Genomic DNA, 17392 nt, shown 5'->3' with positions numbered 1-17392 from the left:
CCCCTAGTAATGAACACTTTTAATCAGCTGCTGGTATCAGTTAACAGGAGAATTTCAGTCTGCATATCTGTGTGTCAGCACAAATCACCCTAAAAGAAGAAGCTCGGTGTTGGTCGATCCAAAGAATAGAAAAGTGTGCATACTTGGGATGCATTAGATTCTTCAAGGACTTGCTTCTCTGATCCAGATTTAGCCTAGTTCCAGACACTACCATCCCTAGAAAATCGTCAAATGAATTAAGACCTGAAGATTTCCTCTGTGTTGTCTTGCGATCAAGCCCAGACATAATCAGACAGGATCTTTTACACATTTCCTGTGCTGATCATGGTGTAAAAGTGGCATAGGTTTTGACATGAAAAAAAATGCATTAAGAAAAGCTAAACGTACATGTTGTTAGTTACTAATTGGCTTAATAAACAAATATACAAAGAGCAATGCATTTTTTAATAGGGAAAATATATACAAATATGCTGAATTTAATGCATAAAGATTCTATATAAAGTAATTTTTAAGCCTGATCCTAAATCATTCACGCCAATATTGATTATCTTAGGTTATCTTCATAAATAAAAGCCAATTAACACTATATTTTCATCAACTTTGCATGGGAATTGTTGTTTCTTAAACAGTTATTTTGTAGTATTGATTAATCATTGGGTGGCACAGTGGGTAGCGTTGTCGCCTCACAGCAAGAAGGTCGCTGGTTCGAGCCTTGGCTGGGCCAGTTGGCATTTCTGTGTGGAGTTTGCATGTTCTCCCGTGTTGGTGTGGGTTTCCTCCGGGTGTTCCGGTTTCCTCCACAGTCGAAAGACATGCAGCGCAGGTGAATTGAATGAGCTAAATTGGCCGTGGTGTATATGGGTAAATGCAAGAGCTTGTGGGGGTTTCCCAGTACTGAGTTGCAGCTGGAAGGGCGTCCGCTGTTTGAAACATATGCTGGTTACCCCAGAATAATAAAGGGACTAAGCCGTAAAAAGAATGAATGAATGATCAATCATTTTTAAATTGCAATGAAACATACATAGTAAAATAATTTCTTCTGTTTTTGCATCCAATTAAAGAAATTACTGGAGAAATGCCCAATGTATAACATGCTAAGTTGTTTCAATCTAAATTTGGGTAAAATATGGAAAAATATGTCCAAATAGGTCCATCTTTTACCCTAATTTGGTTTAAGTAAAGGCTGATTTATACTTCTGCGTTTAGTGACCCACGGTGCATGCCTTGTGCGTAGCTATGCATTTATTCTTCCGCGTACTGTTTGTGTTGCTCTGCGATAACACTTCCGAAATGCTTGCGGGCAGTACTTTTTATGTTCCTTAGTGTTGAGTAACTTAAACTCGCTCATTTAGAGGCAAAAAGGTGTTTGTGCAACAGCTTTATTCATAAGGTAAACACAAAACAAAAGTTTCCATCTGGAGCTCCTTCACGGGACTCCACTCTTGTAAACAATTGCTCCATTGGGCTTGTTGGCCCCGCCCACACTCAACAACGTTAACAAGCCGACCAATCACAGAGCTTGCGTCGTTGCAACGTGTAGTTAAAAATTTTTGAAAGGTGAGGGGTCTGCGACCCTGTGAAGGCTGTGCCAGACCAAACGCAAAAAGAAGTATAAATCAGCCGTAAAGGTGAATTCATTTGGTACATACATACAATAAATAAGCAGCCATTTTCAGATCTTATAGGCAGATTGAATGAATTACAATATTGTTGGTGTTTCATTGGAGTAGGAGGGGCTAAAATATGGGTAGGCAGCGCTAAAAATAAATAGTTGACTTCATGTTTAGAGATACAAGCGTGATTTGTGTGTTCATTTTCCATTATTACATTCCCTGAAAAAAAAAGGGTATAGTTCACCCAAAAATGAGAATTTACACACACACACACACACACACACACACACACACACACACACACACACACACACACACAAAGCTATTTTGAAGAAAGCTGAAAATCTGTAATCTGACATCCATATTGTATTTGATTTCCCACTATGAAGGTCAATAATTACATGTTTTCAGTTCTCTTTAAAATATCTTATTTCGTGTTTAACAGAAGAAAGAAACTTAAAGGTTTGGAACCACTAAACAGTGAGTAAATGTATGTTTTTGGTTGAACTATCCCTTTAAAACAGCTTCAGACAGCTATTAAAGAACTTCTTCAAACAGAAGGCTGAAAACATGGGTTTTCTCACTGAAAAAATGCTTTGGTAATGAAAATAAAGATGTCTGTCCAGATGCCAATTGGCTCAGATGATCCTCCTTAATAGATGTGTGCTGAAGGAAAGTCCTGATTGGATGTTGGCAGTGATTGAAAATGCAGTAATGTCATAAAGTGTAGCGCAACGGAACATTCTATTACATTCTGTTACGTTCTATCCAACGTGTCATTTTAATTCCATTTCCTCCGTCTTTTTAGGTGTCTTTCTTTGCTTGCGCAAGCTTTTGACCATATAACCAGATGAAGTAATCCTAAACCCTCAATCCACTTTAAGTTAATTTGCTGTCTCTCCATTACTAAAGTTAAAATAGCACAGCCACTCAACCTCAGCTAACCTATACTAGCTGTAGCAAAACACTGGCTGTTTCTAGTGCATGTGAGTGCGTTTACTAATTTTAGCGAGAGAGAGACTAAAGTGGCTGTGTTTGCATACAGTACATTAGTGACCTGCTGGTTTAATCTACTTCCAAACCATACGTGTAAACTTATGCATACAATATACACCTCTTTTACTACCTCCTCTTAAAGGGATAGTTCACCTCAAAATTAAGATTTCCTGTTAATTTGCTCACCCACAATGTCATCCATGATGTAGGTGGCTTTTTTTCTTCTTCAGTAGAACAGTAAAGAAGATTTTGAGCTGAGTTTGTGGTCTTTGGTGATTCTTGTTGTATTATTGTACTTTTGATGTACACTCACCGGCCACTTTATTAGGTACACTATACTAGTACACGCACTAGCCAGTCTGGCACCAACAACCATGGCTAGTTCAATGTCACCTAGTTCTAAATCACCTTTCTTCCTCATTCTGATGCTCGCTTTGAACTGCAGCAGATCGTCTTGTCTATGTCTACATGCCTAAATGCATTGAGTTGCTGCCATGTGATTGGCTGATCAGAAATTTGCAATATTGTGCATACCTAAAAAAGTGGCCGGTCAGTGTACATTGAACCGGTCACCATTCCCTGTCATTATATGAATCAACAAGAACCACGAATTTTAAATTTTCTACTGAAGATAGCACCTACATCTTGGATGACCTTTGAGTGACTAAGTTAATTGGAAATTTTCATTTTTGGGTGAACTATCCCTTTAAGTGTGGATGAATTTTAATATTAGAATACAATTGTAGCACTTCAGTGTTTTTTAGGATATTCTTTTTCATTTACCCTTGTGAAATGCTCCAAAACTAGGCTATAAACTCTAATAGCGAGCTCTAGATATTCTGGAAGTTGCGGTAGAAGTTTCTAGGCACGGTGATGTCCTAGTTTATCTGTTCTGCTCTACATTGAGTTGCAAGTCAGAACAGGCCTTCGGCACACAACTCTTGATTTTATCAACCCACTAGCCAGTGGGAAACAACTGGTTTTTGTTCAGGACGTCACGCCTACTGGCTAAAATCTTGCCTTCTGTTCGTATCTTTTGTTTTGTCATCTGAAAACTGTGCTGAAAAAGATTTTCAAATATATTTAGGAGTGTTGTTAAATTCTATGATGTAATGTTACAGCTGGATTTAGTCTATTTCTTAGATATGTTACCAAATAAACATTTATTATTTAGTTTAGTATTATTTTTTAGTCCAATTTAAAAAAATGTAATTTCTTTTTTTTTATGTGAAAAACAGTTGTCAAGATCTTTTATAATTAAAATAATTTGGTAAATATAAAAAAAGTAAAAATTTGTATAAAAACTGATATATTTGTATAATAATAATTACAACATTTTAACAATTAAAATATTAAAATATTTTGTAAAAATCATAATCATTTTTGTGAAATTCATTCTTACCCCAAACTTTGCAATGATAGTATACCCATTTTAATAATTTCAATCTTTTAACATTTTTTGAGGGCAGAAGTGCTTTAATAATAGATAGAATGTTTTTTAGCACTGCTGTCCCCATTCGCGTCTCTTCATTGGTCTTTTCTTCCTCTTCTTCTCAACTTCCATCTCTCTGTCATGGTAAATTCTCCTCTTTTCTCTGTCTCCTGCTATTTCTGCATGTCCCAGTGTGCTGAAAGAGGGTGGTGATGATCATAGGCTGGCCTGATTTCTAAACTGGCTGATTGCAGTTTGCATTTCTACTCTAATAGTAGTATAACAAAGAAGTGCCTGGATGGTATCAAGGACATTTCAGACTTGAAATAATTAACCATTTTAAACCCCTAATAAACAAAATCCTTGCTTATCTTGCTTCATGTTTAACACTGCTCAAAATTTATGTGAGGTTAATGAAGATTTTTTTTAAATGCGGACCATTTATACTAAACTCCTGAAACACCCTTATTTGCATATGTGTGGTGTTGACATCATCGGTTGGGCAGATGAAGTGACCTATTTACATAAAGAAAGTGTTTGCATTATATTATGTACATTTTTGCCAACTGTTATCAAGTTTTTGATTGAGTTTTCTTTGACTATAAATGAACCAGTCTCTTTTTTTAAAGCCCAGCAAGCAATTTTGTGGTGAATAGACGTCTAATAGACATCTAAATTTCGGCTATCAGAAAAATATCTAATAGATGTCTAGGACAAGTCTAGTTTTGGGCTGTTCTTGAATGTCTATTAGGTTTTCACTCAGGCCAAATGTAGCCTTGTCTATGTTTAGACGTCTATTAGATGTCTATTAGACTTCTTTAAAACACAAAACGGCTTGTTGGGAGTGTTGTAATACTCTGTGAAATTTTTTTTGTCACCATTTAATATAGTTTTTTTTTTTTTAAGTCCACCAAGCAGTTTTGTGATGAATAATAGATGTCTAATAGACATCTAAACATAGATAATTTTGGGCAGTCAGAAAAACATCTAATAGATGTCTGAGAATAGTAGACTAGACTGAGTGTAGTCATTCAATTCCTGATCACTATCATAGTTTTGGGCTATTCTTAGACGTCTGTTCAATTTTCACTGACTGACCAAATGTAGACTTATAAGTGGGCCAATAGACAACACGATGCTGAGCCAGCACTGCAATCCATCGCCCCGCCCCCATCACAAACCCGCTGGCGAAAAATACACACTCGGGCCGTTTGCACTAATACGTCTTTGTGTTAAATTGGCATTTTAGAACAAAAATAATCCACATCCACACTGTTTTACCTAGCATTTTTGAACAGCCCTCCATCCGCTGAAAACGCACATCACGTGACCACACACAGCCACACACACAGAGCCACACGCTGTCATGCCCTCTTCCGAGCTCCTGGCAGAGAGCTGTGCATGTTGGAAAGTTTATGAAGGTTGTACCGCTGAATCGCATCTCACTACAGTCGTTAAAGTGTCACGAAACACCAAAACACATTATTTGAGCTGTTGACAGTCGGATATGTGTCCCACACTGCTAAAAACACTATTAGGACACCTATATTTCACTAAAAAGTGTAAATTGGTTGTTTTTGCGTTATTTCAAGCAAATTCGTACTTCCGGTTTGAAACTAATTTTTGAAGCTGCGTCACGGTCATGACATAATAGCGTGTATTCCAGCGTGCAGACTGGGAGTCTGTACCAGAGTGTGTCTTATTACGTCTTACAGTGTGATGCATTAATGCATGAGTAAGGCTTGGTTCAAACCAATCAGCGCGCTCTATTGTGCAACTTCATTAATATTCATTACTGTCACAGTGCTTAGACTACAGACACACCACGTTGTGTTGGCAAAACAAGCGTGAAGTGTTGCTTTTATAGTTTGCTACAGTTAAGTTTCGTTTTCTCTCTGTGAGAGCTCAGACTCACGTGTGGATTACAGTGTACGCGATGCTCGACAACAATAACTTACGTGTCTAAGGAGGATTATTGTTTACCTTAGAGCTGTTCTCATCTGCAAACGCTGAGATCCGGATTCCCTTGTAGTATTCTCTTCATAAAGACGCGGCTCTAGTTGCTGGTGATTGTCCTGTCTTTACAGATTTGGTAAGTGAGCGACCAGTGCTCTTTGTTTATTCAGTTTGTTCGTATCGCACCACAACCAAACTTTAACCTCGTGTAGGGTTTTTACCGCATTTTGTGACCGGAATAACACACGCGACTTTCTGACGCTACCTGCCGTGTGCATCTAAGTTTCCGGGAAATGCGGAGGGTTTTTTTCTCTCATTCGCCGTGCGGTATCAAACATTGCATGAAAAATACACGCTTAGAGCAGTTCCTCGAATTAAATATCTCGTTTGTCGCGAGGGGCATGAATGAATTCCCTGAATAAAAGAGCCAAACTGCAGTTAAAGTCACCCATTTAATAATTTGGCAAATAATTCGACTACACATGTCCATGTAGGTTAAACACCCTCACTTTCTCCTGTGTGTTTGTGTGTATTTTGACTCTGAAACTTGCGCGTGCCCAAATAGACACTCCCACACCATCCCACTTTTCTTCCTCCGACACTCCCCCCTAAACAGAGCTGGACACGCCCACTTTTCTGACTTTTTCCAAAGTAGAGGTGTGAAAACACCCTGCTGAATCGAGGGGGTTTCATGGCCCTTTAAAACGTGATATTCAGACATCCCAAGTGTCCCAGGACTTCCGGGAGTTTCTATAGATTTGTGGGACTCATAATGCCTGCAAACCAGTGATAATCTCCTGGAAATCGCACGTCTCCCGCCCGGTCCTCAAATAAGTCACGCAAACTTCTCATCCCTGGAATTTTTTAAAACAAATCCAATAAGCAATTGTTTGATGAATAGACATCTAAACATGGCTAAATTTGGGCTGTCAGAATGAATAGACGTCTTAAGAATAGTGGACTATCTGTGTGTGGTCATTCATTCCTGATTACTTGTCTAGTTTTGGTCTATTCTTAGACATCTATTAGATTTCCATTGTCAGACCAAATGTAGTTGTATAAACCACGGCATGTTTAGATGTCACTTAGACATCTTTAAAAAACAAAAAAGCTTGCAGGGAGTGTTGCAAAATGCAAGTATATAATGCAACACAATCTTTTGGACTAAATGTAGTCTTGTATTAACAAAGCTGTCTATGTTTAGACGTCTGTTAGATGTCTATTAGACTACTTTAAAACACAAAGTCTGCAGACTACTTTCAAAAACATTTCAATGGGATTTTTGAAAAGTTGGAATGTAGTATAAATATCGACAATTCAGCCATCATTTGCTTTAGATGTGGATATCGGTACGAGTAAAATCAATCGACTCATCAATATAGGATGCTGTTGTTTCCCTTTTAGTATGCTTGCTAATGTGCTAATTGATTCTAGTGTCTGTTTGGTGTATGTTTACATCTACAATAAAACACAATCCAGTTTTAAAATCTGTTCTTAGTGCCCCGTAGCAGCAGGTAAACTGGCTCTTCAAATCTGATTAGCTACTTAACGAAAACACGTTAAGTGCCACAGTGGTGACTCTGAGGAGCCTTTCACCTTGTGACTCTGTTGACAGCTACATGGCATGTAGAGAGGACAAACAAAACCTTGTTTCATTAGACTAAACAGTAGCTTATTTTATATACAGTGGAAGTCCAAATTAGTAGCCCTCCTGTGAACTTTATATTCGTTTTCAAATATTTCTCAAGGGATTTTAATGCAATAATGTGATAATCTCCTATATATTTTTTTCTTTTGGAAAGCCTTATTTTTTTTGTTTGGCTGCAATAAAATCAGTTTTTATTATTTTTTAAAAACAATTTAAGGTCAATTTTGTAAGGTTTTTTATCCCAATTGGTTACAAAACAAGCCACTTTTGTCCTAGTTAACCTAAATAACCTAGTTATGTCTTTAAATTGCACTTGAAATTGACTATTAATATCTCAAAAATATCCATAAAAAATATCATTAACTGTGATCATGGCAAAGACAATAAATTAGTTATTAAAAAAACGATTATGTTTAAAAATGTGTTGGGGAAAAATCTGTTAAGCAACACGTTGGAAATAATTTTAAAAGAATGACAATTTCACAAATAAGTCTGACTACATCTGTATATATCGTGCTTGGGTGAGGTACATTTGTTGGCAATTTCTGACCAGCTTTACAGTAAATGTGGGATTGATAAGTGACATTTCGGGTGCGTGGTCATGCTGATTCAGACTCTTGTTTTCTTTCTACAGGGAAATGAGGCGAGTTATCCCTTGGAGATGTGCTCACACTGTAAGTATATTAGACTGTTTTCTTATCATAAACTAACTGTCTGAAGTCTTGTTGTTGATCTCAGTTTTAAAAGCAACAAATAATACTGCTAGTTGATCATTTGGAAAAATTAGCAGAAGGTAGATTTTGCTATCTGCATCGCAATCATCACAAATAACTGCAGAAGACCCGCATGGACCCAAGATTCTCACAGAAATCAGTCAAGGTTAAGGAAAATGATTGAGCATGTCTGGGGTAAGATGAAGGAGGAGGCATTAAAGATGATTCGGATTAGACCGTTAGCATCTAGCTCAAACAAAGCTCCTTTAATGGAAAGTTAAAGTGGCGCAACGCTTTCGCATATTCCTGTCGCAGCTATCTCTAGGGCCAGACAGAATCTGCTGATATTTTTTGCTGTTTCTGCAGAGAATTTTGGAAGAACGATTTTGGGAGTTTCATAACTTAAAACGTAATATATGAAATAAAAAAGTAATACCTTTTTAACTTTTATTTAATGTTTACAATGCAAATCCAATTAGATCCACTTAATTCCTTTTAAGTTCCTTTTATAATATATCTACTAAAAGATACTGTAAAATACTAAACTACTAGATAATACTATCTACTAAACTTACTGTAAATAAATCATATGAACATTTTTTATATTAGCTAATAATATTACTGAAATTAATTTAAAAACTGTAAATTAAGGGATTCAATGGGCTAAAAATCTGCGTAAAGATTTTTTTTTGTGCATTTTAAAGCACTTCAGGAAACATTTTTAGCATACATATAGAACTGAAAAATCAAATCTAATGTCTTAATGTATATCTGTATTGATCTTGCCATTAAATAGCCATAAGTTGCCAATGTGGCAGTAAACTAATGAAACTAAATCAGGGGACCTTTAAGCTTTATTGCACAGCATTCTGTTTTTATGGTAGCATTAACTCCTCCACATAAACACACACATGCACTGTGACTATTAAGTACGTTAGCAGGTCTTGGGTGTATAGAATAAGCTCTCAGTCCATTTTGGTGCTATAAACACCCGTGCATGCTGGAGGCATCTGGATCTTAAGACATGAGTAAGAGGGCATCCCTTGGATCAGCAGGGCTTTCCAGGTTTGGAGGTAGTCCAGCGCTAATGTGACCAGACCAGACAGGGTGCTTCTGTGAAAGTGAGGGCTATAAATGGCTTCAGTTGGTAAAGGTTAGTCTCTGGGCCGCAGGAAGAGCTGGTTTATTTTTAGAGTTGGTGGGGGTGGGCAGAAGAACATGAGGTGTTGATCCTGTTTTAATAGTTTCTTTTTTTATGTGGTTTGTGTCCGCTGCTTTAGACATAGTAAATAGTGTTAAAAAGATTTAAAGGGAAAGTTCACCCAAAAAAGAAAAGGTACTCATCATATACTCACGCTAGGTATAATATGGTTTGCACTCCTTGCCATGTCCCGTAAGTGTAAATGTGTTGTTTATAAATTTGTATTTTTTACTTATATTTTTAGATTATATTATTTGTGTAATTGTATTTTTTGTGATTTCTTTTTAAAATTCTACTTTTTGTATTAATATTATATGTTAGACACCTATAGGGTCTGAGAGTGACACAATTTCGATTCGCTCTGTCCTGTACATGTGGTTGGATTGACAATAAAGCTGACATTGAGTTTGACTTTGTAGCTTTTTATTTTATTCAATTTAAATTGTCATTTTTGAACACTAAAAATATTATGAAGAAAACTGATACCTGTAATCATCGACTTCCATAAAAGGATAAACAAATACTAAGTAATTCAATGGTTACAGGTTTTCAGATTTCTTCAAAGTATCATCTCTCCTGTTGAACAGAAACATTTTTTGGAACAAGTTTAGGGTGACCAAATAATGACGGAATTAAAATTTTGTCGTGAACTATCCCTTTAAGTGAGAATGTACAGAATATTTTTAAATGATACTATTGAACGTTTTTATTCAGGAAATATCTTAAGGAAAATGTTTCAAAGGGTCTCTCATGGAGGAATTTTAGAGTATTTGTCATTGATCAAATTTAAGCAACTTATATAGTTGAATATCAGTGTTGTTGTCATTTTAATGTTCATTCCTTTCTTTAGTCTCTTTATTAATCTGGGATCACCACAACGGAATGAACCACCAACTTATCCCGCATATGTTTTAGCAGGGGATGCCCTCCCAGCTGAAACCCATCACTGGGAAACATCCATACACACATACACCACAGTCATTTTAGCTTACCCAATTCACCTTTACCACATGTTTTTGGACTTGGGGAAACCGGAGTACCTGGAGGAAACCCATGCCAACATGGGGAAAACATGCAAACTCCACACAGAAATGCCATCTGACCCAGCTGAGGCTCAAACTAGCAACCTTCTTGCTGTGAGGCGATTGTGATACCCACTGCGCCACCGTGCTGCTATTTTAATACTTGTTTTGTGAATTATATATTGAATCTTTACTACAAGTGTTGTCATGACTATAGCCAATGCGGTTAGTATGGCATTAAAACTTGAATAACATACATGCATCTCTTTTAAGTGAGCGTTTAGACCTTTTCAATTTACGAATGTCCATTGATTGTAAAAAAAAAAAAAAATCTGCAAACCAAACATTTGCAGTCATTTAAAGCGGATAGTAAAAATTTAACAACCACAAAAGAAGATAAATTAAAGAATTTTTTTTTTTTTTGGTGAACTGTCCATTTAGGTAATGAATTCTCATTACTTCATAATCTTTCTGCAAATAGAGACTACTTCTTTAATTGGTGACTGTTGTTTCTAATAGCTGATGAAGATTTTTCACTAATTTCTTTCTGTGTATTTGAGCATCAGCCTGTTTACACCTCGTATTAAAGGGTTAGTTTACTTTAAAAATTTATTTACTCACTGTTTTTTTGTTTTTTTTGTTCTACGAAAAAGGATCATTTGAATACTGTTGGAAAAACTGTGGTGATTGACGTCTATAGTAGTAAATAATATAGTAGTAAAATCCTATAAAAGTCAATGACTACAACAATCTTCAAAAAATATTTTTTGTTCAGCAAAAGAAACTCGTAAAGGTTTGGAATAAATGAAGGGTGACCAAATGATGATAGAATTTTAAAGTTCGTAGTGAACTATCCCTATAAGTTAGAATAAACAGTATATTTTTAAATAATATTATAGAATGTTTTTATTCAGAAAATATCTTAAATGAAATGTTTCAAAAGGTCTCTCATGAAGGAATTTTAGGGTATGTCATTGATCAAATATACGCAACTTATATGACTTAATATCAGTGTTGTTGTTAATTGAACATTTGTTTTGTAAAATGAACGCTTGAGAAACAGTTATGATTGTGAATTATATATTGAATATTTACTTCAAGTGTTGCCATGAATATAGCCAATGCTGCTGGTAAGGCAATAAAACATGAATCAAATGCATCCCTTTAAGTGAGCGTTTATACCTTTTCAATTTAAGAATGTTCGTTAAATGGAAAAAAAATCTGCAAACAAAGGATTTGCAGTCATTTAAAGGGGATAGTAAACATTTAACAACCACAAAAGAAGATAAAGAATTTAGTTTTTTTGGTGAACTGTCAATTTAGGTAATGAATTTCCATTACTTCATAATCTGCAAATAGAGACTGCTTCTTTCATTGGTGACTGTTGTTTCTAATAGCTGATGAAGATTTTACACAAATTTCTTTCTGTGTATTTGAGCATCAGCCTGTTTACACCTCGTATTAAAGGGTTAGTTCACTCTAAAGATTTATTTACTCATTGTTTTTTTGTTCTACAAAAAAGAAGATAATTTGAATAACGTTGGAAAAACTGTGGCAATTGCCATCTATTGACCTTATTCTAAAATGCGGAAGTGCGCCTGTTTTCGTGATTGTCTTAGAACTTCTGTTTTAGTCGCCTATAGGGGAAATGACTAGGAATAATAAATGGCAAAAAACAGTCAAACTACTTGCTCTACAAACAAATGTTTGCATGACTAAACAGACCAAGTAGAATAGTATAACAAGGAAATGTCAGTTTGCAACATCAAACAGTGAAACGAGCAGTTTTTAATGTCTGAAAATGAATGGAAGTGAATGAGACCGGAAGTCTCGTGACAAAAAGGTTCAAATGGCAGCGCCCGCTCGTCGGCAAAGAATAAGGTGAATAGTAGGGGAAAAATACCATGGAAGCCAACGGCTGCAACAATCTTTAAAATTTCTCCCAGAGTCCAAAGACATGTACTATGGGTGAATTGAATAAACGAAATTGTCCGTAGTGTGTGTGAATGAGTGTGTATGGGTGTTTCCCAGTTCTGGGTTGTGACTGGAAGGGCATCCGCTGTGTAAAACATATGCCAGAATATATGTCTGTTCATTCCGTTGTGGCAACCTGTGATAAATAAGGGACTAAGCCGAAGGAAAATGAATATAATTGGTTTGGAACAAGCAGAGAGTTAGTAAAGGATGTCAACTATATAACCATGAGCTATCCCTTTAAGATGTTTTTTGTCAGCCTGATATCAAGTGGACAAGAAGCTTTCTTCTTAAAGGGTGAAAGCATGTAAAGCAAGATTTGAGGCACTATCCGGCGATTGGTTGATCCTCCTGCAGTCTAATAATGATGAGCACAGAGGGAGGTCAAAAGTCAAAGATTGATGGCATCATTCCCAGTAGGTCTCGCTGCCCAATGAGAAGCCTACAGTAATTAATCTCTAATGGTAATAATGAACGAGTGGCTGTGAAACTGAGCCACCTGTTGGTCAAATGGCTGCCTGGCAACCACAAGGACATCAGAAAGCCTCCGGTTAGCAACTGCTGTAACCCAATGCTTTTGTGGCATCATCCAGAATCGTGTTTGTAGACCAGATACATTTGGATTAACAGGTTTCCTGCAGGTCAGGGAATTTCTGGAATATTCTGGATTTTTTTTTTATTTTATTTTATTTTTGTCTTTTCCAGATAGAGCTGCACAATATATCGTTTCAGCATCGATATCTCAATGTGCACATCTGCAATAGTCACATCACAGGATCTAAAATGCCAAATTGGGATTATAATTAACCAACAAACACAGTTCATGACACTATAATAGTGTGAAAGATTTTTATTTAGATGTGTTTTTTAGGCGTTTGACTGTACAATTTCCTTGAGAATAAATAGAATGAAGACTATACGGTGATGTTTTACATTTGATTATTGATTATTATTATTATATAGCTTTTTTTGTACCTCAATACTGTTAGACTCCAGATAAAACTATTTATTTATTTATTCATTTATTTTTATCTTAGTTTTGTTTTCATCTGTGCTTTAATTCACTTTATTTAGTATATTTTTAGTCATTTTGTATATTTTATGCAAATGTGCTTGCCTACAAAATCATCATGATGTTAAATCATGAATTAAGTCATCTTGTAAAATGATTGGATTATATATTGCAGAAAAACAAAATAATGTCCTTTTTTACTATATCATGCAGCCCTAGATATTGAAAGTATTATATAAAAAAGTTTTTTTTTCTTTGTATTTGTCTAAAATCAGGGACTTTGTTTGTCACTTTAAATTTGACTTTGCTTTCCTCAATTTATTGTTTTCTTTACTGATATTTGTTTTTTCCACATTGTTTCATGTGTTTTGTTTGTTTTTGTTGGGCTATTTTTCCATTGCTAATTAAATTATTTTCTCACTTATCTATCAGCAATCAAATGCTGAATGGCTGAATTTTGCCATTTATTTTTTATTCATTATTATTTTTGCTAAAAAAGTTTGATTATTGCAGCCTAAATTGACTGATTTTTGTGGTGACATTTTTAAAAATTTGTGGCATTTCTTGTTTGTGTTGTTTTGCTGTCAGAATATACACAAATTTACATGTCATGGTCTTAATTTATATAAAGGAATATATATTGAGAGAAACAGAAATGTTTTACCTCCTAACCATAAAACAGTGTTAGCTAAAGGCTGATTTATACGTCAAGCGCACGCGTATGCTATGGCACAGCCCTCGCCGTGGCCATCGGCATTGCTAACGCGCACCTGAACGACGCTTAGCGCAAGCTTTGTGATTGGTCAGCTTGGTAGTGCTGACGAGTGTGGGCGGGACCGAGAGTCTTTTGAAGCGAGTGTTTACAAGTGTCAAGTCCAGTGAAGGAGCTCCAGATGGAAAGTTTTGTTTTGTGTTTACCTCATGGTTAAAATTGTAGCACATCCGCCGGTTCCTACCTCAAATTGAGCAAATTTGAGCCACTTGAACATAAGGGAGGATTCAGAAAGAACAAAAACATCAGTGAAGAAACTCGACACAAGGAACATAAACACCTCACTGCCAGCTAGCGTTTCGGAAGTGCTACTACAGACGAATACAAACAGCGCACAGAAGTATAAATGCACGGCAATGCGCAATAATTTTGACTTTAACTGTATGTTTAATTATATACAGAATACAATGTTCAGCTTATTAGTCAGTAAAAGTCATGAAATCAACTCAAAATTGATCAGTTGTACCATTAATTAAACCCAAAAAATTCTGCCGCACAAGTGGAATTGCATAAATTGACACATTTCTGTGACTAATGAGCATGTGCACTGCTGCTTTCCCTCAGGCTGTTGCTATGGGTCTTTCAGAGAGCCATTACAGATCAACCCGACTGATCTATAAATATGTTCCCCTCTCTACATCGTTTAAATGCTGTGGCTCAGTGATGCAACAGCCGATTCTGATGCCAAATACTGAACATTTTCATTCTTTTGCTGCTTTGAATGCAACCTCAGGTGATGCAAACCTGCATTCATCACTGCCGTCTTGGTGTATGACAGATGCATGGTGGTGTAAAACAGTCGCCTGGTTCAGTGACACACATTGGCTCTCGCTAGCCGTATCAGGGTTAATCCGTGGCATATTATTAGATATGAAGAATAAGCGGTTGCATCATCTGCTTTAGGGTAATCTGGGAAGTGCCCACAAGCTGGAAATAGCACAAAGTTACTTCTCTCGTATCTAATTGGTAGTACTCAACAGTAATGAGGTGTGTGCGTGAAACATCTGCTTTAGTTGTGACTGGCTCTCAGACTGCTGTTTTCTTTCTTTATGCAGCTATTTTGGGATCAAGTCAGCTTTAATATTGTGTTATTGTACTTGGTAACTGAACTTCACTGTCCTCTTGATTCTTGAGACCCAGATCTTTTGTTCTGTTTTTCCCTCCTAGTATACTATAACTTGCTTATCTAGAGTGTTATATGGAACTTTAAATTATTAAAATTATGTTATATTTAATTAAGCTTGGAATTAGTTATGGGTTTTTCTTGAATGGTTTGTTTATTTTGAACGAATCTTTTGTATGACTGGAGTTTGATGAGTCCTCTTAGACAGTGGTTCGTTCAATTGCGTGTGCGCATATTTGTGCAGGTGGAGTAGAACAGAGGTTCCCAAGCTTTTTTTTGCCTGAGACCCCCTTTTTCTCCGGAAAATATTGTAAGGCCCCCTCCACATGTAATGATATAATCGCTCATATAAGTTTGCAGTAATGATGACAAAATTTTTTTGTTTTCATACAAACAATATGTTTATTACTAGGCTGCCGTCATTTGCAATCTCCATCAGTTGATCTTCTTGCACAGCCATGGTGGATTCACCTGATTTGTGGGTTGCGGATATATTCCTTGGCAGTTCGGGGGTCGTTCACTGGGCCTTTTTCCCCAAGCAAAGAAACTTTCCAAAGTCTGCTTTTTACTTATTTTTATGCTTGTGGGTTAAATTTGGGCGCTAAAGTGACCAAGATGTAAGCAAGAGAATACAGTCATTTTTCAGAATAAAAGACTTTTCAAAATAAAAGATTGTTTAGACTCCGATAATAAATAAAACGAACATAATTAATGATTTCTTTTGCGGCCCGGTACCAATTGATCCACGGACCGGTGGTTGAGGACCGCTGAGCTAGGGGATAAAATGAACTAAGGCACATGATCATTCTCCTAATTGTCCACTGCTGAGATTTTTTTTAAATATGAAGCGACACCCCACAAAGCTCGCTGAGGCCCCCTTGTGGGCCATGACCCCCCTGTTGGGAACCTATGGAGTAGAAGATTAGTTCAAGTCTTTCGGGTTTGAGTCGTTCATTCATCCGTCCGTCTGTCATGTGAAAGACAGAAACAAATGCATTTAGAGTCTGAAAAAGATTTGATCCGTTCATCTCTCGAGTCCTCGGTTTGAGTCGTTCGTTCATCACATGAAAAACAGAAGCCAATCGCATGCATTTAGAGCCAAATAAAGATTTGATCCTTTCATCTCTCGAGTCCTCGGTTTGAGTCGTTCGTTCATCACGTGAAGGACAGGAGCAGATCATGTTCTGTCAGAACCGGAAAAAGATTTGATTTGTTTATTTATCGAGTCCTTGGGTTTAAGTCATCTCTCTTTTTCTAGCATTCTAGTTCTGACTTGTTTGTAGTGTGATCAATGCTTTGGCTAGTTGTAGATGAGTTTGTAAGCAACTTGTAACATTTTAATACCATTTTGGCAAAATGAACTAAATGGCTCAAGGATTTGTTCATCTTAATGAACGAGACTCAAAGGTTCGAGTTTGAGTAAAATGATCCGAAGTCCCATCGCTGCTTATGTTTTTTTTACATCTTAAAATAAGATTAAGTTCTAATTAGTATGTCTGAACTAAGAATGAACGTTTTGGTATTTATTAAAATTTAATAAAATAATAAACATAAATTTATTATTCATTCTTTGCTTATGATAGCTCGGTTCCATTAGTATTTAGAAGTATTTTGTATCCAAAATTTAGCATAAAATGTTAACTAAATAAACGTTAATAAAACTATTTTCACCTTTTAAAGGACTCCAGGGATCCATGAACTTTTTTTTTAATCCATTCACCCGATTTCTGCTTCTTGTGGGAACACTTTTAGCTTAGCATAAATCATTGAATTGGATTAGACCATTAGCATCTCGCTTCAATTTCCAAGTATTTTAGATGCTCGACTCGACTCTCTGTAGTTACATTGTGTACTAAGACAGATAAAAAATGAAAAGTGCATCCAATAAAGGGTAAAACTCTACTATTTTACTTCAGAGGACTTATTTCCA

General features: G+C 36.2%; 1 protein-coding gene across 2 annotated transcripts in view; it reads left to right on the top strand.

Annotated features, from left to right (window-relative positions):
• Positions 1 to 17392, top strand: part of ppp3r1b (protein phosphatase 3 (formerly 2B), regulatory s1ubunit B, alpha isoform, b) — a 33629-nt gene that overhangs the window by 5986 nt on the left and 10251 nt on the right. For both annotated transcript variants that reach the window (XR_015475716.1, NM_001004553.1), the window contains 1 exon segment: positions 8280 to 8319. Coding sequence is in view for 1 of the 2 variants with exons in the window: in NM_001004553.1 (NP_001004553.1) it covers positions 8280 to 8319 (40 nt within the window). In the remaining variant the exon portion in view is untranslated.

Source organism: Danio rerio, chromosome 1 (assembly GCF_052040795.2).
Source record: "Danio rerio strain M-AB ecotype USA chromosome 1, GRCz13ab, whole genome shotgun sequence".
Lineage (NCBI taxonomy): Eukaryota > Metazoa > Chordata > Actinopteri > Cypriniformes > Danionidae > Danio > Danio rerio.
The sequence above is the reverse complement of the archived record's forward strand: the minus strand, read 5'-3'. Positions and strand labels throughout refer to the sequence as shown.